This window comes from Paroedura picta, chromosome 13, assembly GCF_049243985.1.
Source record: "Paroedura picta isolate Pp20150507F chromosome 13, Ppicta_v3.0, whole genome shotgun sequence".
Classification (NCBI taxonomy): Eukaryota; Metazoa; Chordata; class Lepidosauria; order Squamata; family Gekkonidae; genus Paroedura; species Paroedura picta.
In genome coordinates this window covers 19,424,639-19,447,363 of record NC_135381.1, presented here as the reverse complement: position 1 = coordinate 19,447,363, position 22,725 = coordinate 19,424,639, and the positions used below count along the sequence as shown (strand labels likewise).

Genomic DNA, 22,725 nt, shown 5'->3' with positions numbered 1-22,725 from the left:
AGGCACCAGCAAGGCATAGTGGTGAAGAGTGTCAGACCAAGAGAGGCCCAGGTTTGCATTCCAGCTCTGCCATGGACACTTGCCGGATGACCTTGGGCCTGGGACTCCTTCTGACCCTAACCCATCACATGGAGGGGAATAGTATAAGGATAAAACTGGGGAAGAGTGATCCTGTAAGCTGCTTTGGTCTACAGTGAAGAAGAAAACAGGTAAGTGTATCTAAATAAAGAAATGAGTATTCCTAAGTGCCAAACTTCTCAAATGGGAAAGGCTGCCTGGGACCAGTTACTTGCCCACCCACCCCCCTGCAATTAACCAAGCCTCTACATTCCTCGAATGCTGGCAGGGGCTTCTGGGAATTGTAGTCCATGGACATCTGGAGGGCTGCAGTTTGACTACCCCTGCTCTAAGGCATATAGGCAGTTTCTTCTTCGACCGAACTAATGCAATCAAGTCCCAAGGCCCTGTTTTGAGTGTCTTGAGATTAGGCAAGTGGCAAACTGGGAGAGGGCCTTCTGGGCCAAGCACCAAAATTCCAGAACTCTCTTACATAGAATCACAGGGTTGGAAGGGATCTCCGGAGTCATCTAGTCCAACCCCCTGAAGAATGCAGGAAATCCACAACTACCAGCCCACCCACAGTGACACACTCTCTCCAGACAGAGTCACCTCATGTTGTTTCATTTGACATTCCCTTCTTCCTGCCCTATTTTCAATTGCTTTTATGTTGCATGTATTTTATTTAATTATAAATCCACCAGCTTGTCTTGATGACACAGAATCTGCAGAGGATAGCCCAGAGGCTTCCTGAGACCATGTGGCCCTGCCAGCCCAAACCCTCACAGGGCTGTTGTGATGATCAAACAGAGGGGCGAAGAACCACGCATCCCACCTTCAGATCCAGGGAGCAACAATGACGGCATCTCGAACGCGCCCGTCCTAGCGCTCTGCAGGCCTTTGATCCCAACACGGTCTCTCGGAAGGGAGTTTCTTTCTTTAAAAGAGCGCGGGAGCCTTCGAAGCACGCATTTCAGACGCGGGCGGGCCCGAGCACTACAGCCGATGCACGCGAGCTTTCGGCGCTTCCTCGCGGCCTTCCCGGGACGCTGCTAAGACCGGCCTTGCGCGGCTTTTCGGCCACATGGCCTCCCCGCGGGCGCAACTCTTTTGCTGCGCGCCGTCCAGGATGGATACGCTGCAAGCTTTCCAGCCGTTCCTCTGGGATTGGCTGTGCTTGGGCAGCGCCGCGCTGGGCCTGTGCGGGGCGGCGGGGCTGAATGCGCTCTGCAGGCGCCGACGGGCCTCCTCCTGCCGCCCGGCCATCTGCCCGCCTACCGCGGCCAGGGCGCTCCGGACGGCTGGCCTCGCCGCCAATTGCCTCGGCACTGCGGGTGAGCGGCTGAAGCGCCCCCCGAGCGAGCCGTCGGCAGCTCCCCAGCGCCAGTGGCGGGCCCTTTCCGGGACTCTGCGCGGTGGGGCGCAAGTTCCCCTTGGTGGGCCACAGCCCAACCCCGTGGGCCAAGGGGAAGGCAGGCGGCAGCCCCGCGGAGGTTGGAGGGGCCACGTGTAGACAGGCTTGAGCCTCAGGGGAAGCCCACGAACGATGGCCGTACGGACTGGGGGAGTCCCAGCTGCGCTGAGATCCGGCGGAAGGGAGCCGGGATCTTAGCCGCCTCGCGCGGGGCTCCCAAGGCGGCTCTCGCTCCCCAGCGGCGGGGGATCCAAAGCCCTAACCGTGTGGCTCTCCCTTAGGAATCCTCGCCCGCTCGGGGCTGTGGCTGGCGGTGCCTCCTGGCCCGGGCGTTGCCTCTCTGCTCTGCGTCGGGATCTCGGTAAGCGCAGCGCCTCTCTGCACGGGCGCACCACCAGGGTTGCTCCTCTCTACAGCGGCAATTGCAGTGGCTTGTTTGTAGGCCGCTTGTGCACCATGAGTGCCGCGTAAATGTGGGCGGGAGGGAAGGGGGGCTTGCTCTCTCGCCTTGATGATTTCTTCCCCAACAGACCTGGGTGCAGTACTGGTTTGCTTTCCACTTTTGGGCCTTCTTCTGCTACTCGCTGGAGGCTTCTCTGCTGTTGCGCAACCCGAGAGGCCACAGGTAAGGAAGCTGGAGTTTCCACTATTCAGATTTCTAGAGGTCAGCAAGGAGCAAGATAGCAGGAAACTGGAAATGCCACATTTTGCGGGCGATTTGTGGTGGGCCATCCATGACGATTCCTGGTCTTGATCTCTGCAACTTGAGAGCCTAGAAGGGGGAGCTGTCGTTAGGGGGGCTAAAAGACTATAAGCCTGCCTTATGTTATGCATAATTATTGGCCACCATGATGTGTGATGAGAGCCACTGGAAACAAATTGGACGCAGGTATAGCTATAGTTAAATGGAGCCTCCATGTTCAGGGGCAGTTTAGCTATGACTAACATAGGACTGACCTGGGTAGCCCAGACTACGCCACTCTTGTCAGGGTCAGCCCAGGTCGTGATGTAGAGGCAGCCCATGGCAAGCTGAAAACTGTTGAGGTCTCCATAAGTCTGCTGTGGCTTCACAGCTCTTTCCACCATTCGGATCCAGGTCGGTTTCTTCATGGATGTTATGCTTGGCTTCCAGCACACAGCGCTTGGATGTGATATTTCCCACAATTCATTTGATAGATCGTTTTGAAAAGCTTGCAGTCAAGGTGCTTTAGACACTGTGTGGATGGAGAAGTGTGCGGTTTTTCAGGTTCTGCCCCTACATTCTGATTCTACAGTGCTTTAGCTATTATTAAAGGGTTCTTGGAAGCTTACACCCTGGATCTTTGGTTGATCTTTAGAGCAGGGGTAGTCAACCTGTGGTCCTCCAGATGTCCATGGACTACAATTCCCATGAGCCGCTGGTAGGGGCTCATGGGAATTGTAGTTCATGGACATCTGGAGGACCACAGATTGACTACCCCTGCGCTATTGGACACCAATCTTGATTGAACAACAAAAAAGCCTACAGGAGCCCTCTGGTGGTGACAGACAGTATGGCAGCAGCAAGGAAAGCGCAGGGAGTGTGTTTGTGTGAATGCTCATTTGCTACTATGAATGTCTGTTTTTGCAACAGCAATGAAAGGCACATGGAGAATCATCCATGTGCAGAAGCAGCTCTTCTTGCAGACTTCCCTGAGGATGCCACTGTTGGAAATAGCATAGGGGCCAAGGCTTAGTGTGGTATGATATCCAGTTTGCATACAGAAGAACTCAGGCGTACCCCTTGGTAAGGATCAAGAAATAGGGGGTGTGAAAGCCTTCAGCTTGAAACATGTCCATGCTCTGAACTGGTATATATCAGCTGTATGGGTTGATGTCCTACTAGAATAGCTGGATTTTCACTCTGACATCTTCGGCCTTTCCTTATGTTCTTACCAAGGTCCTTGGCCATCTACTACCTGTTTTGCTGGGGCGTGCCAGCTACTCACTGTCTTCCAGGCATTCAACTGCTGGTGGCTCCTGAAGATGCTTGGTAAGCATTTGTCCTCTTTCCCCCCTCTTCATAAAAACGGACAAGCAGATTCCACAAAGGTGGTGTGGGGTAACCCGAGAGTATAAACAAGCAGCAATTAACAAAATGTGACTGGAGGGAGAAGGTGCTTGGTGGCTGTAGTACTGAACCAAAGAGAAAACTTGTTGGACTGGATGCCTCATCTCTGCAAGAAGTTGCACAAGGTTGAGAAGAAACTCTGCAGGAGGGGCAGGAGTAGCTTAAGGATTTGCGGGGCCCATGACCCCAGAGCCAGTTTAAGGATTTGCAGGACCCAGCAGAGTACAATGCGGCAGTGGAAAGGGGTGTCCCTCTGAGTGCTCTTAGAGAGGGAAAAGGGGGGAGGAGAGAGGCTACAGCCCTGATCCATGGTGGGGGAGGCATCTTGTGGTGGCCCTGGAGGTGTGGGGCCCGTAGCACCTGCTAAATGTGCTGCATGGATAAACTGGGCCTGGCAAGGGGGCGAGGCAAAGATGTGTCCTGTTTTTTACAAGCAGGTGCTAGACCAGGGGTAGTCAAACTGCGGCCCTCCAGATGTCCATGGACTACAATTCCCAGGAGCCCCTGCCAGCAAATGCTGGCAAATGCTGGCAGGGGCTCCTGGGAATTGTAGTCCATGGACATCTGGAGGGCGGCAGTTTGACTACCCATGCTAGACATATCTCTGGACTGCACTACTTCTTTTAGGATTGACTGTTCCTCCATGCAAATTAATCTCCTGCCCTTGGCTCAGAAAAGTAGTGCCTCAGGGAGAAAGTTCCTAGCCTGGTCATCTGCCAGACAAGAACAGAAGAATGTTTAACCTGCCTGCAGTACATAAACAAGTTTGCGACCACTGCTGCTCTTTGTGTCCGTTTTCATTGGTGTCGATTAATTGTGAAAGAATAAAATAAGAACACAAGTTAGATTAGTATTTTAGCACTCTTGCTGCATGCGTGTGGACAGCTCAGGCTAGAGAGGCAAGATTTGGCCCATTATTTATTCCAGCTTAAACTGTTGTGAACGTTTGTGCCTGCTTCTTCACAAAGCGTGAACCCTCAATAGGCAGACATGTTGGGTGCTTGCACTCGAAAGCTCACACCTTGAATAAATCTTTGTTGGTCTTAAAGGTGCCACTGGACTCCGATTTTGTTGTGCTACTTCAGACCAACACAGCTACTCAGTTGAATCTAGACATGTCCTCAGATAAGATACTGGATTAGATGGACCATGGGTCTGATTGTTAAGCGAAATGCTTAATTTATCCCTTATGCTCTGATCAAAATTGGGGAATGTAGCTATGCACAAGGGATAAGTAGCGAAATCTTGTCTTCACAGTTAACAAGGTGATTAATCCTTGGAGGAATCCATGGGAGACAACAAATACTGTTTAATAATAAGGTGTATACTTTATTTAAGAAATAAGACACAGAACAACACTAACAATTACAGCAGAAAGCAATTAGATATCGCTAAGTTCTGAGGGGGAAAGGGGCAGCAAAAGTCATACAATTACCTATCTTGCTCAGATGGAGAAGTCGGGCGTTGCTAGAGGAGGGCGAGTGAGTGACCACACAGGGGGCTACTAGGAAGGGTTTTTGCACCCTTTCTTTAGCCAGATATGTTGTAAAAGTCACATAGGCAAAAAGTAAGCTTTAGAAAAAGGGTGCAGACACTCTGATATGGAACCAAAAGGGTGATTTATCTAGGATGTCCCAGGATTCAAGGTATCAAAGGGAATGCCCTGGAAAACAATAATAGCAATAATGCTATTGGCAAGCTATGAGCCTCTTGTGGCGCAGAGTGTTAAGGCAGCAGATATGCAGTCTGAAAGCTCTGCCCATGAGGCTGGGAGTTCAATCCCAGCAGCCGGCTCAAGGTTGACTCAGCCTTCCACCCTTCTGAGATCGGTAAAATGAGTACCCAGCTTGCTGAGGGGTAAACGGTAATGACTGGGGAAGGCACTGGCAAACCACCCCGTATTGAGTCTGCCATGAAAACGCTAAAGGTCATCACCCCAAGAGTCAGACATGACTCTGTGCTTGCACGGGGGATACCTTTACCTTTTATTGGCAAGCTGGCGTCAGGTTGGATGGATAGGAAGGGCATTTCAAGTTTCTTCTAAGAACTGCCAGTTTAATGGGGTGAGGGGGGGAGTCAGGAAGGAGTATTCTCTTTCAAGTTGCCAGTGCTGTGTGGCTTCAAGGATGCTGTGTTGAGAGCCAGTTTGGTGTAGTGGTTAGGAGTGCGGACTTCTAATCTGGCATGCCAGGTTCGATTCTGCACTCCCCCACATGCAACCAGCTGGGTGGCCTTGGGCTCACCATGACACTGATAAAACTGTGATATCAGGGCTCTCTCAGCCTGACCCACCTCACAGGGTGTCTGTTGTGGAGAGAGGAAAGGCGACTGTAAGCCACTTTGAGCCTCCTTCGGGTAGGGAAAAGCGGCATATAACAACCAACTCTTCTTGTTCTGCTGGGAACAAGAAGTCCCAGCCCCTTCCACAGGAAGCACCATTGTGTTTTAGGGGATTCTGGAAAGCAGAAGCTTTCCCAACCTCCTTCCAGGTACCTGCCTCCTGGCTAGGCCAATTAGCATTTGAAGGGAGGTGAGCAAGTGATTAAGTCACCCTTCCTCTCTCTCCAAAGTTCATAGGGGAGGAAAACATTTTGAAATAACCAGGAAGAGTGTGTGAGGGGAATTCACCACAAGGAGTTCCAGGATTGACAAAATGACAGGACTGACCTGTGTGAACTTCCGCATAAAGCATGCTTCCACACACACTAAATAATGCACTTTCAATCCGCCATCAATGCACTTTGCAACTTGATTCTTACACACTGTTCAAGAGTGTGTCTGAGCCACTTAAAAACTGTCTTCCAGCCAGCTGACATGAAGCTAGACATGAAGCTAGGAAAGTCATTCCTTTCCTCACAACTCTGAACGCCCCTGGCCAGGTTTGGTTGCTACCTGAAGCCTCCAGTGCTGCAGTACCTGCTCCTCCACATTTCAGGGTCTGTAGCTCTTGAGAGATGACCCTCCTCCCCAGCTGGAGCTGAGCTTCAGAAGGTTCCATCTCAGAGATCTGAGCACATCTCCAAAGCTGAGAGCGGCAATTTTGTCAGCTACATGAAGGCATCTCTGTAGGCCAGGGGTAGTCAAACTGCGGCCCTCCAGATGTCCGTGGACTACAATTCCCAGGAGCCCCTGCCAGCGAATCCTGGCAGAGGCTCCTGGGAATTGTAGTCCACAAACATCTGGAGGGCCGCAGTTTGACTACCCCTGCTGTAGGCTCTTGGGAGATGACCCTTCTGGAGCACACTCTGCCTCTTTCCACACAAGTGTCTTGCAGCCTGCTGGGTCAAAACCTTACAATAAGTGCAGGCTTGTGTGAAAGGCATATCCCACATAACCTGTTTCCATTTTTATAATTGTCTTCTCAACTCCTATCATCCCAGCTGCGGCTCCCCCCGGCCACTGGCACAAGTCATGGATGTCCTTCGTTATGCTGCTACCTACGTTGCCCTCACTTTGGTGTTTCTGGGAAGTCCTGTTCTCTTTTCCAGGACACTCCAGGCAGGTAAGCCTCCCTTTGTGCCACTATTCCCGCTGCCTCCATGCTTACGCTGGCTGCTTGTGGAACTCCAGGATGGCTGGCAAGTTTGCTGCCCTCTAATCAGAGTTCAGCATGAATCTGTCTGTAAAGATGCAGGGTGATGGGAATACAGGCAGCCGGATGGTGAGAGAAAACAGAATGTTTGATGGGAAATTGGCTACTATTATTTTCACCAGCCAATAAGGAACATGTTCTGAAAGTTCCAGCACTTCTGCATAACAGTTAGCAGGAGTGTGATGCACATCATGCTGGTGTTACTGTTCTGTTGGTTTTGTGAAAGACAAGATATAAACAAATGAATAATAGCATTCTCTCTAGGACCAAGCACTGCTTCTGCTGGGTGGCTGACTTCAGCTCTGAACTCCAGGTTAGAGGAGGTGTGTCTTACAGTTGCCCCAGCAGTATAGATATTTCTGTTGTGCATATTCCGGGCTATGTGGCCGCACTCAGTTATGGGTATTCCAAGTTGTGTGGCTGTAGTCTAGTCGTTTTAGTCCCCAATATTTCACCAGTAATTGTGACTGGCACCTTCAGCGGTAGGACACAGTAAGATGGGCATCTCTCCATGCCAAAGTATGGAGTGTGTGAACAACTACTGGGCATTTTATTTCCCTCTTTGGGGTGTGTGATCAAGACTGATCTAGGAGTTTCCCACTGGTACTAAGACGTGTTTTTTCTATCTGGGTGGAGATCATTAGAAAGTCCATTAGTCAAGGTCTTGCCTGTCTCGTCTGATGGAATTGTTGCGTGTGCCACTTTTGCCTGTACTAATTGGTCATCTTTTTTTAGAGGATTACCTGGGCATGGTGACTGCACAAAACGGATTGCAAAGAAGCTGTGCTCCTCTTTATCCTTCTAGGGAAGGAGTAGTCAACCTGTGGTCCTCCAGATGTCCATGGACTACAATTCCCAGGAGCCCCTGCCAGCGTTTGCTGGCAGGGGCTCATGGGAATTGTAGTCCATGGACATCTGGAGGACCACAGGTTGACTACCCCTGTTCTAGGGCAACATTGAAAGGGAGCATCTATGGGTTGTGCACCTGTGCGTGGAGAAGATGCAGCCGTTCTCTATTTGCATGTTTTCCCAAAAAGTGATTTTTCCTCATTTCCTGCTTCTTGGCAACTTGTGAAGTTGCCTGGAGTTTTCTTCTGAAGAGCTCAAAAAAGGCTTTTCTTCTCGCCATTTCATCCTCTCAGGTGTTTCCAGAGGAGGTGTGTGCCATTTAAGTCGTATTGGTCTTTGTGTCAGTGAGCTGTTCCAGGTAGGGGTAGCCTTGGGATGACTATCATCGCTGTGATGTTTCTCTCTCTCTCTCTCATAGTACCTGCTTTGCTGCGGAGGAGAATGGGAATGTACACGGCCCGTGAGCGGAGCCAGGAGATGCAGCTTCGCCGGAGGTTTATTGGCATCTCGGTGACCTTCTTTGTCTGGTATAAAAGGTCCCTTCTGGTCTTGTCTCCAGTAATCTGAAGTTTTCCAGATGACTTAAGCAGATTAAGCACAGTGGTTGACAGCTGTAGCAAGGATTCAGATATTACCTCTATTTGTTCTTGGGAAATATATTAATCCTGCTTTTCAAGTCAAAATACCCGAGTTCCTCGCAGTAAAATCAGGAACTTAAGTAGCAAAGTCGGAGCAACAAATTCCAAAGAACATCATCCTGCTAAGGGTAGATCCAAGTGGGTAGCCATGTTGGTCTGAAGTAGCACAAAATATTTTTGAGTCCAATGGTACCTTTAAGACCCATAAAGATTTAGTCAAGGCATGAGCTTTCGAGTGCATGCATTCTGAGGAAGTGTGCCTGCACACAAAAGCTCACTCCTTGGATAAAGCTTTGTTGGTCTTAAAGGTGCCCCTGGACTCAAATTTTGATCCTACAAGGATGCCTTCTTCAGAAATTCAAATTCCTATATGCGGGTTGCATGTTTGTGATTCCTTCCACTCTCCCAAGTCAGCTGCTTCATATATAGGGCAGCACTTCTAACGTTATTCAGGATCCTTCCCAGCCCCATTCTTCATGCCTGTATTGTTCTTTTAAGGGAGGGGGTCCTCATTTTTCTAAAAAGGTTCCCACTCCCTTGCTAAATCTTGTAGGTAATTTAAAAACTGTAATCTCCAGTCAGCCAGGTGTATTTATCTACTCCCCCTAACCAGGCATCTTAGTAAATTTTTATCAGATCATTTTTTCTCAAATACCTGTCCAGTTGGTTGTCCACTAGAGTAGCGATCCCCAACCTGTGGGCCGCGGGCCACATGTGGTCCTTCGACTAATTGGAGGTGGGCCCCAAAGGACGCCTTCTCCCCCACCCTGGCCCTTTACTTCATCCCCCCCAGCCCTTTACAACACACTTCATTGTTGTGGTGTGTCTGTATCTTATTTTGAAGGGATGTTTAAACATTACCATAGCGATCAGAGAGTGCTAGGGCAGTGGTTGAGAGTAGAGGAGTAAACTACCCCCCCCACCTCAGTAAAAGGCGGTGAGTGGTCCCCGGTGAGTGGTCCCCAGCGTTGAGTGGTCCCCGGTGATAAAAAGGTTGGGGACCACTGCACTAGAGGCCTCCTGCAAAACTCATATGTAAGCTCATGCTATGTTCTATTATCGCCATACTCAAGATATACTGCCTTTCCACATGGAAGCCTTACTCAGCCTTACTAATAGCTGCAGAAAAGCCAAACCACCATGTATTTCTTTGACCTAATAAGAATCTAAGCAAGATCAGAAACTTGGGAAAATACACCATGGGAAACCAGGGGGTGGCGAGCAATCCAAGCAGCTAGATCAGGCTTTCTCAACCAGGGTTTCCTGAAACCCTGGGGTTTCCTGATGGTCTTGGAAAGTTTTCCTGAGTGGATGGGAGTTGATTTTTAATATATATATATATTAATTGTTAAACATTTTTTAGTGATATGACTCCCCACCCACCTACCCGCCCAAAGGCCAATGATGGGCCTGGAGGGAGTGAGAAGGGGAGGGGCCTTGGGTGGCATGCACAATAGAGCCACTCCTGGGGTTTTGCAAAGCCTGAAAAATGGATCTTAGCTCCAGCCCTGGGAAACTAACAGAGATTGACATGGACACATGACACAGGGGTTGAGGAGAAGCCTGTGGGTCAGTGCTACTTGCTTTCCTGTCTCCTTTCAGCTGGACAGCAAACGTACTGCATGAGATACTTTTACTGCTGCAGTCGGGGCCCACGTGGAGGCAGGAGACCTGGTCCTTGCTGCACATCGCTGTTCTTACCTGCTGGACTGCCATGGTGGGTTGGAGGCATGCGCCATGCAGGGCGAGGGGCTTGCTTGGGTTGCATGGGTGGTGGCTGCTTAACAGAGCATAGATTAGATGCTGATGATTTGAGCTCTTGTGGCTGTGGTGTCTCCTGTCAAGGAACAGGTTGTTTTCTCTGTGGATCAAGTTAGTCAATAGCTTCTCAGTGGCTCACTGCCAAACTTCAGAATATTTCGATGGAAATTGGTATCAGTAACTTTAACAGCGATGCAGCATGTTTCTAGTGCAGCCGCTGTGGGTCTTTGGATGCTTGAGACGAGAATGGAAATCGGCCTAAACGGAGTAGGGAAAGAACATTGCAGGTGCATCTTCTGAGCCCCCAGTCTTTTCCCTTCTTTCCTGAGACAGTGCGGAACCCCAAAGGTTAGGTCTTTGTATGGTCTCCTCCCCAACAGGCAGCTGTAGACTCACAGGGCTGAAAACCGCCCCCTGCCTGCCTTGAGGAGTCTCCTCCACAGAGCATCCCCTTCTAACCTTCAGCTGCAGCATACTATTTAGAAAGGGTAAGAATGAGCTAGCTGTGCCACATCAGGATGACTTGGTGCATAGATTACTGAGACAAGCAAGCCAAGCTACTTCCTGCAGGAGGGGCACAAGTAGGGAGGCTCCCTGCCTCTTCCCAAGCTGCCTATGCTCTTGCTCATTTGGTCTCTTCTCCCCAGGCCATTCTGAACCCTCTGAGTGGATTTCTGCTCATGCTGGCATTCTCTGCCAGGAGAAGCAGCTTATGTGCCAGAAGGATGATGCCCTCTTGGAGATCCTCAAATAATATCACCAAGAACAGCAACTCGCTCCCAGACGCCACCTCAGACTCTGCATTTGGCTTTCTGTTGGGTACAGACTCAATGGAGGTGCCTGGTCTCTTGGCTTCCTTGGGCACCAGCACTTCCATGGCTAAAGAGGCATGGATCGGGCCACCATTGAGGACCTTCTGCAAGGCAGAGAAAGATCTCACAGACTAGGCCCGGGGAGGAGATGGAGTGGAGTCCCAGGGTGCTTTCCTGTGATGTCAGGTGGGTATGCTGAGCTTGGCTTAGGCAAGTGAGTACTAGGGGATTCTCCTGCAGAGATGAGATTCTCTGCAGGGTAGAGGTTGGAGCAGAAGAAAGAAATTCGACATGAGGCTTGTCACTAAACCATTCAAACAGTCACAAGAAATAAACTTGTACTCTTAAAAAATCAAAATTGTAAGGCTGCTGCCTGTAAAAGACTAGGAAAGGAGCCAAAACAGGGTTCAGATATTTTAGCCTGTTTTCAATTAATATTTCCCTCTGCGGCAAAACCTATAAAAGAAATGATACAAAAAATGAATTCCAATATTAATTACATGGGTACTCAGTCAAACCACTAAAAAATAAATTAAATATCATACCTTATAGTTTTATCCTGTTATTATTCAAACAGTGTTCAATTACCTAAATGAAGAAAACACAAACAATCATGATCTCATATCATTCAATAAAATACGTCAATTGTTATAGTACCTCATAATATAGTATATATATTAGTATATCTTATGTATCTCATACAATTGGCCAAACACTCAAAATTTCATTGAAGACTCTCTGCGGCTCAAACGCAAAAGTCCCCAATCCACAATTTCACATTCCTCTATTTTTAGCAAAGGCAAAAATGACAGGGGCAGAGATCCTTTCCCGTTTAAAGTGACTGTGTCATAAATGGCATGAGAGGTCCTAGGACATGTTAAGACCATTAGGGCCCAAGTGTCACAAACAAAAATGTAAGAGTCCCATTATAACAGGAGTTTGTTTACATCAATTCTCTGGTTAGGTTCGGTATGGATGCATTCTATACTGAAAGAGTGCAAGTCCTCTGGTGCGTATAATTTGGACCCAAAGTGATTAGTTAACGTGGCGTCTCATATCCCCAATCTAAGACAGGAAAGGAGCTCTAGGATTCAGAGTTTAAGAGGCCTAGAGCTGATCCCAACATAAAGAAACTAACATGGGCACAGGATTCCATAGATGACATTTTAGTTGCACAATATATGAAGGATTTTATAACAATTTTATACCCATTGAAGGAATTTGTATACTCGCTAATGGTCAGCCTGTAATTACAAGCCCGACAAGAACCACAAGTAAAACTGCCCTTTGGCAAAGTGCTAACATTCCTTTCATCAATTCATTTTTTGCTGGTCAGAATTTCCTTTATGTTTATGTTGTGCCCATGGCGCCATGGAAAGAGAGGTCGGTTTTCACAGTCTTTAATGCCATATGCTACGTGCCAGTGTTTATTAATTGCAGCCTTAATTCTGCCCACTTTAATAGTGCTCAATGGAGCAAACAGTTCTGTCTAAGGAAGTGTTTTCCTTGTATTTAAGTAGTTCCTCCTGCCTTGCTCCAATAGCTTTCTGGCAAGCTTTATTAATGATGTTAAGCAGGAAGCCACGTTGTTCCAAATGTACATGCAAATGTTCACTTGTGGTAAGAAAGTCCTCCTGCCTGGCATTGATCCTTCTATGCCTAATAAATTGCCCTAAAGGTAAGTTCTCCTTCACGTGCAAAGGGTGGAAGCTTGAAAAGTGTAACAGTATTTCTGTCAGTGTCTTTGCGGTGGGTCGAAATTTCCAAACATCGTGAATTTAAAAGAGACAGGAGTATCCAAGAAGGTAGTGATTTTAATGTCCTTTTGAAGAGTGAATTTTATAGATTCATATTGGTTATTAAGCCAGAGTTCAAAATCATCTATACTGTTAGTATCTGAAAAAATTAAAAATGTATCATCGAAAAACTGTGTGTAAAAACCATGTGTTTGTAAGATGGGTGAATCTGCGGATTGCATATCCATTCCTTTTCAAGGTCTCTCATAAAAATATTAGCTACAGACGGCACAATGGCGCTGCCCATGGCTCCTCCATAGATTTGTAGATTCAATTCTTGTTCATATTCAAAAATAGAATCATAGAATCATAGAGTTGGAAGGGGCCATACAAGCCATCTAGTCCAACCCCCTGCTCAACGCAGGATCAGCCCTAAGCATCCTAAAGCATCCAAGAAAAGTGTGTATCCAACCTTTGCTCGAAGACTGCCAGTGAAGACTGATCTTAAATATTGTTCTTAAAAATAATGTCCAAAAGGTTCAAAAGAAAATGGGGGTGTTGGTGGAGGTGTTGGTTAGGACGTGCTTTCAAGATGTTTTCTACAGAGAGTCTGGCTTCATCCAAAGGGATATTGGTGTACGGTGCTTGTACATCCATTGTTACTAATACAGAATGTAAAGGGACAGTTAATGGTTCAATAATATTGATTAATTGAATTGTATCCTTTAGTGTCCTATTTAGGACTATGCTTTTGTAAATGAAAATCCATTCATTTTGCCAAGGGCTCCAACATTTTTTGTTGTGCTATAATAGGGTAGCCTGGAGGTAGCCGCTTCTCCTTATGTATTTTTGGCAAAATGTACACTTGGGGTGTTTGTGGATATTTATTAATCAAAAATTGGGCTTCTACCTTAGTAATGTAAGCTAATGCCCCGTGTACAACCACCCTGATGGTTTTCATTATCTCATCCATTTCTTTTATAACACACTGGTTCATAGTACATGTCATTGGACAACTGCCTCCTAATTTCAGCATCATAATCAACACGATCCATAACTACCATCCCATCCCCTTTATCAGCCAGTTTGTGATTTGTGATTAATTTGTGATTTGTGATTAATTTGTGATTAAATTGATCGTCTTTCTGCAAGTCCAGGAGTGCTTTGAACTTGTCCTTTGACATGTTTAAATGAAGCCATCCCAGGGTGCTTTACATTTTTAAAAGAACCTTTAAAACCATTCTTTCAAATGTTCCTATCTCTGGCACCTCCATACATGGGTTGAAAGTGGACTTGACACGGAAAGTATTCAGCTCAGTTGGAGATTGAGAAAAGAAACTCTTTTAAATCCCTAATTAATTTAAACGAATAAACTCTGCTTTTAAATGCATTGAATTGGTAAGATGGTACAAAAGTCAGACTCAAGGTCAGTACCTGAGTCTCCGTTGGTATTAAAGATCTCTTGGATAAGTTGAAAACTACCTCCTCTTGTTGCTCCTGCCACACCCCCAAAATTCCACCTGATACCGGTCGAGTCTTCAAAATTGTCTAGACAGTCTTAAGCTGGATCTTTGGGGCTCCTGTAGAACTATATGGGTCAGTGTTGGAGCTAGAGAATATATCTGGGTCCCAAGATACAGTCTTAGATTTGAATTTAGGGTTTTTTGATGTGAGCCACAGATATTCATCCTCTTGCTGATAATCCCGTTGATCCCTGTTGTATTTTTGGTTAAGACTTCCTTAAGACTTCCAGTTCCTTTTTTAATTTCCAAATCCAAACCACCCATTTTCTTCTCAAAGTTATCAGGAAGTATGGTGGTTTGTAAAGCCTCCTGAGAAAGGATTAGTAAAATATCCGGACCCTGTTTTGGCTCCTTTCTTAGCCTTTTGCAAACTCTAAGTAACAGGCAGCAGCATTACAATTTTGATTTTTTTTTATGAGAGTACAAGTTTATCTTTTGTGACTACTATATGAACTGTGAACAAAGTGGACTGTTTGAATTCTTTAGTGACAGGCCTCACGTCAAATGTTTTTTGTCTGTTGGAACTGTGATTTGAGAAGCCTTCTTTTTCATCCTAGGTTAGAGGTTAGAGGGGAGACTTCTGGCCAAGTGGGTGTGGCAGTGATAGATCTTTGGACTTTCCACGTCTTGCATAACTCTTGCCTGCTCTGGTGCTCTTTCTTTTCCCACAGACTTCATTTTGCAGTGGCTGGAAGAGGCTCCATTTAACCCCTGCAAACGGGTAAGATGCAGGAACAGACAAGCCCCAGTGGAACGTCCTGGGTTGGAGCTACAAATGGCAAATAAAAGCTGCTGTGTGCCCCTTTCCCACCTGGCATCTTGCTTTTCACTATGTGGCTGGCCTGGGGTGGTAGCGATGTCTCACCATACCTGGATCCTCTGTTGAATAGAGGGACTATCCCTCTGAAATGGGGAAACACCTTGAAAATTAAACGTCTGTAAATAATCAACCAATAATTTGAAAGAACAGAGTAGAGGAGCAATTGCCCCATTGCATTATCAGACACTCCAATGATATCTGGGCACAGGGAGCAAATGGTGTGGGGGGGGTGACTGACCACCATAAATATCATATAAGGGAATTTTGAAAGGGAGGGATGCTCTTGGTTGGATTTCTGGCTCTGCCTGCTACTTGTACTGCTCACCAGCAGGTGGCATCAGTGCTTCCCAGACACTTCTGGGACTGTAAAAAAGGATGCATGGTTAAAGAAAGCTTGCTCCATATGCATACCTCCATGGAAAAAACTGTGACAGGAAATGAGGTGAGGAAATTAAATTTTAAAGGTTTCTTCTCAGGAGGTCGGACTACACCCAACATGGGTACTCAACACTGCCCCCTTGTAATTCATTCTCCTGCTTGGGGAACATGTGTTTGTCTCCCTTTAATATTGGGTCTATCAGGGACAAGTGGAGTCAAGCCATAGCCAGGCTTCCTTTGCCAGCCTCTACAGCACGGATAGTCAACGTGTGGTCCTTCAGATTCTCATGGACTGCAATTTCCATGAGCCCCTGCCAGCAAACGCTGGCAGGGGCTCATGAGAATTGTAGTCCATGGACATCTGGAGTACCACAGGTTGACTACCCCTGCTCTACAGGGCTGACTGCAGCTGTGAGCATAGGGGGACAGGTGTGTCAGGACTTCTTAACTCTGTGCAAGAGTGCACAGTAAGGCTGGTTGTTTTGGAGACAAGTTTCCTGAATTGCATCAGGTTCCCCTTAAGCACTGAGGAAACTCTACATTCACCTGTAGCCAGAATTATGTGCCTGAGGGAGCAAAGCAAGAGAAAATTACTGAGCCAGGAAGCATCTTTGAGAAGGTCCTAGTTAAAGAGAGAAGTCAGTAAGAAAAATACTTTTCCCCCCCCCCTCAAATGCTGACATTTGTGACATTTATGCCTCTTACAGGTGTGTTGTGTTCCTGGCAAGCTTATTTCTGCTCCCATTTTCTTCCCTCATGTTGGAGTGGGGAGAAGAGGGATATTTCCTGGTCATTCTCATCAGTGGATTCATTTAATGGCAGCTGGGATGGGGGGAGATGGGGGGGGGGTGAGAGTGCTGATCTGCTAACCTTCATGTAGATTTCCAAAAAGGCATTACCTGGTTTCTCACTATGCCATAGTGACTGAGTTCCCCCGGAACATGTGCAGAGTATCTTTTCTTGCACTGTGAGCAGCCACTCGAAGCAGTGAACAGGGCCGTGCAGATTCTGCCCTTGGAGCTTGGAGATAAAGCCTTGGAACAGCGATCATGTGAGAAAGCCAACATTGCATCATGAAAGTGACGAAGGTGACTAAGAGGATGCCAGTATGGCTAACGAAGTTACAAAAGGTTAGTAGGCTTCCTTTAAAGGCTGCAGGGAAATTTAAAAAGCACTCTATCGCTGGCAAATGAAGAAAAGTTACAAAAAGAATCTGAAGAGCACACGGCCAAAATTTCTTGAAAGTCAGCATCTGGAAAACCAGGGAGGTGTTCAGAAAGTGGGAGAGGCATTGCTGCAGAGAACGCTGGGGAGGCTGAATGAATTTACATTTGGCTGGTCAGATAACTGAATCAAGGGTGGTGCCTAACAAACAGAGGTCAGAAGTGATATTTAGTTTTAGGGCTAAATAAGAAATTGAAAAGTAACTTCAGGTCCGGATAATAGCAACCTTTAAGGAACTCAGATGCAATTGCTGCTCTTACAGAAGTGGGAAACTTTTCACAAAAGTGAGCTTTGTCCAGGAAAATTGGGAGAGAGCTGTTATACCACCAATTTAAAAAAGGGAATCCAGGAAATTACAGACCAGTTAATGCAGCCTTTGTCCCAGGTAAATTGGCTTTAAAATCGTAATGAAGCTCAAACTATGAAACATACAGCAAGAATATAAAAGGAAGTCCTGCTTTGTCTGTCTACGTCATTTGCCCTCACCTTCCCTCCGAGCCACTCAGAATGTCATATGTAGTTCCCTTCCATTTTATCCCCAACAACAACCCTGTAGAGTAGGTCAGGCAGAAAAAATAATTGCTCCTGTGTCACTAAGACCGTTTATGCACTGGGAACTTCACTGCCCCAGCTCCTGTGCAGGAGCACAAATCAGGGGCAGATGAGGCACACCAGGCCAAATGCTCCCCCACGTGGGTGCAGGAAAAGGTGGGGCAACCTGCCACAACTAAAACTCCAGCCTGCAGCCCAGCATGAAACCTCCAGTGCATAAACGGTCTGAGTTTCACAGAATTGGGAATTCAACCCCCAGCCTAGTTCTTCTGTTCTCTAACTACTACACCACACGACTGTCAACTAGTTATCTAGAGTTCTTTGAGGCTGTTACCAAGCACATATGCTGGCTGATCTTGAGTACTTCGAAAAATTTTTGGCAGCATCAGTCCTCACAAAAAAGCTTCTTGAGGAAACTTAGCTCTTTTTATTGGGGTAAAGGGACGAGTCCCATTTCAGGTCAAGGGGTTAAAATCCGAAAACAGGAGTAAATGACCAGTTCTTGTAACAAAAGGGAGCGAGTAGTGGGCCTCTCTTGCATCTATATTGGGGATTGGCTGTGCACTGAACTTATCAGGGACTTGGAACTGTTGATTCCAATGAGTAGCCGTGCTGGTCTGAAGTAGCACAATAAAATCAGAGTCCAGTAGCACCTTTAAGACCAACAAAGATTTATTCAAGGCGTGAGCTTTCGAGTGCAAGCACCCTTCGTCAGACTATGATCTTCATATGTCATGTAAGAAGATCACAGTCTGATGAAGAAGCTCACACCTTGAATAAATCTTTGATGGTCTTAAAGGTGCTACTGGATTCTGATTTTATTGGAATTGTTGACAGAGCTGTGACCCTCCATTTTTTCAGGAAGGTGTACACATACACAAAGCTGCCTCATCCTGCCTGAACCAGCCCCTTGGTCCATCAAGTTAGGGTCTCAGGCAAAGGTCTTTCATATCCCCTACTGCCAGATCTTTAACTGGAGATGTCAGGGATTGAACCTGGGACCTCCTGCATGCCAAATAGCTGGTTTACCACTAAGCCACAGCTCCTCCCTGGAAATATAAATACTCAAGAACTCAGACATGATTTACTATGCAGTTATAGGCATCCTATCTTTAAAAGGTGGAGAAAAGGACAACCCAAATGAACAGGAAATATAAAGTGATATGCTGTGGTGGGAAAAAAATCCAATATCACATGTACTATGAGGGTGTCTGAACTGGCAGTGACTAACCAGGAAAGAGATCTTGGGGTTGTGCCCTTAATCATATTGACTTAGGGTGTAACAGGGGCGTAAAAGATAATTTTACACTATAGATTCTTAGGAAAGAGAATGAAAATAACATGAGCAATATTAGAATGCTGGAAGATCAGATTTCAAGAAAATGAAGCATCTGGGTTTTTCCTCTACCCTAATTTTTGCATAGCATCTGGCCTGAGGAGTTCTGTTATGCTCAAAAGCTTGCCACACTGTTACATATAGCTGGGTTACTCCTAATAAAGATATCATATAGATTATGTTCTTGATTTCTACTTTTGGCTGACACTTCTGTAAACAATCCTTCCATATTATTACAGAGCCTTTATGTGGTGCATCTGCATTTGAATTGCAGCTTACTGTTCTAGTTTCCCGTCTCTAAAAGGACATCGCAGTGCTGGAAAATGCGAAGAAAAGAGCACTGGCTGATGGAAAGGCTAAAATGTTTTATGTTTTTCAATTTAGATGACAAGGGACATGACGGTTCTCTAAAATTATGCGTGGGTTTGAAGAAGTAGGCAGATAATTTCTTTTCTATTCCGTAAAGTTGATGGGCAGTAAGACTCAGAATGGCATGATGGATGTTTTTGAAATTCAGTGCCAAAGGTGGGGTGATAGACATGGGCTTGGATGGCTTCAAAGAGAAATTAGGCTTTCAGTGGCTATTAACTCATCTAGGATCAGTGTACCTCTGAACAACTGCTACAGGAGGAGATAACAACAAGGAAGGCTGCCAGAGGTGGGTTGCTGGGCCAGATGATCTGCCCTGCTCTGCTGTCAAGTGCCAAGTTTCTGAATGAGAATGAAGAACCTCAATCTCAGCATTCTTTTAAAGTAGGCGAAAGGCTGGCTGCACCATGAAGAGCCGCAACCTGGGCAGGAGGAAATTAGCGTAACTTTACAAAAAGAATGCATGTTGCAAAATCCATCTTTTCAGCTCTTGGGTTTCAAACATGCACTCTTGCCCTGATTTGGGGAATTTTAGACAAGTTTAGCAGTAGCTTCTTCCTATTTCCCACACACATACATACGCACCTTGCCTATGTACTCCTTTTGACACCTGCTGGGTTTGTGGCCTGAAGTGAGTTTGTCTCAGCTGCCTGGCAGCAAGTCCCGCAAGGCCGCCTTGCTCTCCTTGGTGTTTGCATTGATCTTACACTTTCTCCCAGTACCTTGGTGAGTACAGAGTGAGCTGTGCCAAAGTGATAACTGGGCTGGCACCCGCCCCAGCTTGCCCTACCCTTTCCCTGCAGGGTGGAAGAAGCACGTCAAGGAACCTCTGAAGTCTTTTGTCTCCCGCAAAACGAGTCACCAGATAGAGGGAGGGTGCTACGTAGAGTTCCAAGAGGAGAGGCCTCCTGATATTGCCTGCAGAGCACGTCCAAGAGCTGGGGCACTTCTGGGGGAGTCTGCACCATCTCTTGGAAACCCTTTTGCTGTCCCTGGGGAACCTTCTGGGCAATAATGTCTTCTCCAGCCTTTTGACTGTGGAGGTACCTCTGAAATATATTTCAGGCATTGGGGTACCACAGAAGTGATGTCAGCTGGCCATGACCCCTGCCATGCTGCCACCCCCAGAAGTGACATCATCCAGACACTCTTAAGTGGGAGCTTTCAGCTGGGCTGTAAAACAGAGCTCTTCCTCCAGGTTTATGGTTGAGGCCGAAGAAGCGAGGAGGATCTGATCGGGGCTCCCCCAGTGCTAGGCAGTGTTTAGGCCATGTGTTATGTACAGCCCTCCTAGAATCATAGAATAATAGAGTTGGAAGAGACCTCATGAGTCATCTAGTTCAACCCCCTGCACTATGCAGGACACTCACAACCCTACCACTCATCTACTGTCACCTGCCACCCCCTTGAGCCTTCACAGAATCAGCCTCTCTGTCAGATGGCTATCCAGCCTCTGTTTAAAAGTTTCCAAAGATGGAGAACCCACCACCACCTGAGGAAGCCTGTTCCACTGAGAAACCACTCTAACTGTCAGGAACTTCTTCCAGATGTTTAGACGGAATTTCTTTTGAATTAATTTCATCCCATGGGTTCTGGTCCATCCCTACGGGGCAAGAGAGAACAACTCTGCTCCATCCTCTATACATGGCAGCCTTTTAAATACTTGAAGATGGTTATCAGATCCCTTCTCAGTCGTCTCCTCTCTAGGCTAAGCAGACCAAGCTCCCCCAACCTTTCTTCTAATGTCTTGGTCTCCAAACCCCTCACTATCTTTGTTGCCCTCCTATGGACACGCTTCAGTTTGTCTACATCCCTCTTCAACTGGGGTGCCCAAAACTGAACAATGCTCCAAGTGAGGCCGAACCAGAGCAGAGTAAAGCGGTAGCATCACCTCCCGTGATCTGGACATGATACTCTGTTTGATACAGCCCAAAATACCATTTGCCTTTTTTGCCGAGTCACACTGCTGATTCATGTTCAATGTATGGTCTACTCCTAGATCTTCTCACTCCCTTTATTAGATGTTTTACTGGAGAGATAGGAGATTGAGTAATACTACCATGTTTGGTTTGGGGGGGAGGTTGTATGATTTTTTAATGTTCTTTGTATTGTTTTAATAGAACCTCTTGTGGCGCAGGGTGGTAAGGCAGCCGACATGCTGTCTGAAGCTCTCACCATGAGGCTGGGAGTTCGATCCCAGCAGCTGGCTCAAGGTTGACTCAGCTTTCCATCCTTCCAAGGTCGGAATACGTATGGAATACAGATTCAAATAAAACAAGCTTTAGGCTAAAACAGTATCAAAATTCTTGCTGTGATCACTCCATCCCATACACCGCCCAATGAGCCAGATGTGCCAACTATGAGATCTACTGTATGGCCTGGCTCAAGATGGGGGGAGTAACCTCAGATATGCAGGGGGGCCCTTTAGATGTTAGAGGTATGAGCTGGAAACTCAGCAAATGCCTGGTGGAAGAGCACCATCTTTCAGGCCAGTGGTTGTCAACCTTCCTAATGCCGCGACCCTTTAATACAGTTCCTCATGTTGTGGTGACTCCCAGCCATAGAATTATGCAATGTTCTTTCACAGTAATTAAACTGAAACTGACCAATGGCGTGAAGATATTGCTTATGATTGTACATAAATTGGGTTTTTTCCCGGGGTTTCTCATTTCAGTTCTGCCTCTTGTCCCACCATGTGCGGGTGCCTGCAGGAGGAGCAGCAACAGTGGCGCCCCTGCCAAGCTGCGACCCCTGTGAGAGGGTCATTTGACTCCTAAAGGGGTCCTGACCCCCAGGTTGAGAACTGTTTCAGGCCCTTCTGAACTTTGGAAGTTCTGTATGGGCCCGGGTTTCCACCGGCAGCTCATTCCACCAGGCTGGAGCCAGGGCCCAAAAAAAGCCCTGGATCTGGTCAAGACCAGGCACACCTCTTTAGGGCTGGAGATCATCAGCAGATTGAAATTTACGGAATGGAGTTGGGAAACCCAGCTCTAAGAAGAGGGTAAGGTTTTCCATGTGGTTCCTGCCAGAACTGCCTTAACTCTGCCTTCCGAGAGCTGTCGTGCAGGACCCCTCAGGACCCCGATTATCTTGGAGTAGGAGGGGGCAAGCGGCTCATGGCGAAAGCAGTAGCTGCTTCCGTGGCCTCAGTTCTTTGAACAAAACAGGCCCCTGTGCATGGTCTGGATGGGAGCTGTGACCACCTCTGGTCTCTAAATCAGGGGTAGTCAACCTGTGGTCCTCCAGATGTTCATGGACCACAATTCCCATGAGCCCCTGCCAGCAAACGCTGGCAGGGGCTCATGGGAATTGTGGTCCATGAACATCTGGAGGACCACATGTTGCTCTAAATGATTGACGCATCCACAGTTGCACTCTTGAGCAGGCCTTCTACTTCCCCTTCTGGTCTTATCTGTGTGGTGGAAGCAAAGGGGAAAGCACTCTGCACAGGCTCAGGGGTCATTCCCCAGTCGTATTTTTAATGTTCTAGAAGAATTCTTTGATTTCAGAGCAGGGTGTTGGGCTAAGCATTGACACTGCAGGAGGGTGGCTGGACCACTGAAACGTGGCCTGCC

General features: G+C 47.1%; 1 protein-coding gene across 2 annotated transcripts; it reads left to right on the top strand.

Moving 5' to 3' along the window:
• The first annotated feature begins 1,030 nt into the window (after positions 1-1,030).
• Positions 1,031-15,463, top strand: LOC143822942 (G-protein coupled receptor 143-like). Of its 2 annotated transcripts, XR_013226312.1 has the most exons (9): positions 1,031-1,391; positions 1,753-1,832; positions 2,002-2,096; positions 3,390-3,482; positions 6,941-7,062; positions 8,420-8,528; positions 10,242-10,356; positions 11,048-11,398; positions 15,143-15,463. XR_013226312.1 is itself a non-coding variant. In XM_077308655.1 (8 exons), the coding sequence occupies exons 1-8, from the start codon at positions 1,142-1,144 to the stop codon at positions 11,345-11,347; spliced, it is 1,164 nt and encodes a 387-aa protein (XP_077164770.1). In that variant the 5' UTR covers positions 1,031-1,141; the 3' UTR covers positions 11,348-12,285. The 2 variants fall into 2 exon arrangements, 1 of the variants encoding a protein (XP_077164770.1); XM_077308655.1 differs by lacking the exon at positions 15,143-15,463 and having other exon boundaries at positions 11,048-12,285.
• The last annotated feature ends 7,262 nt before the right edge of the window (positions 15,464-22,725 follow it).

Bases quoted from the DNA above. Each gene is read 5' to 3' on its own strand.
- LOC143822942 (XM_077308655.1), top strand. From the start codon at position 1,142: ATGGCCTCCCCGCGGGCGCAACTCTTTTGCTGCGCGCCGTCCAGGATG. The intron at 1,833-2,001 runs GTAAGCGCAGCG...CTTCCCCAACAG, and splicing joins TGCTCTGCGTCGGGATCTCG to ACCTGGGTGCAGTACTGGTT. The intron at 3,483-6,940 runs GTAAGCATTTGT...CTATCATCCCAG, and splicing joins GTGGCTCCTGAAGATGCTTG to CTGCGGCTCCCCCCGGCCAC.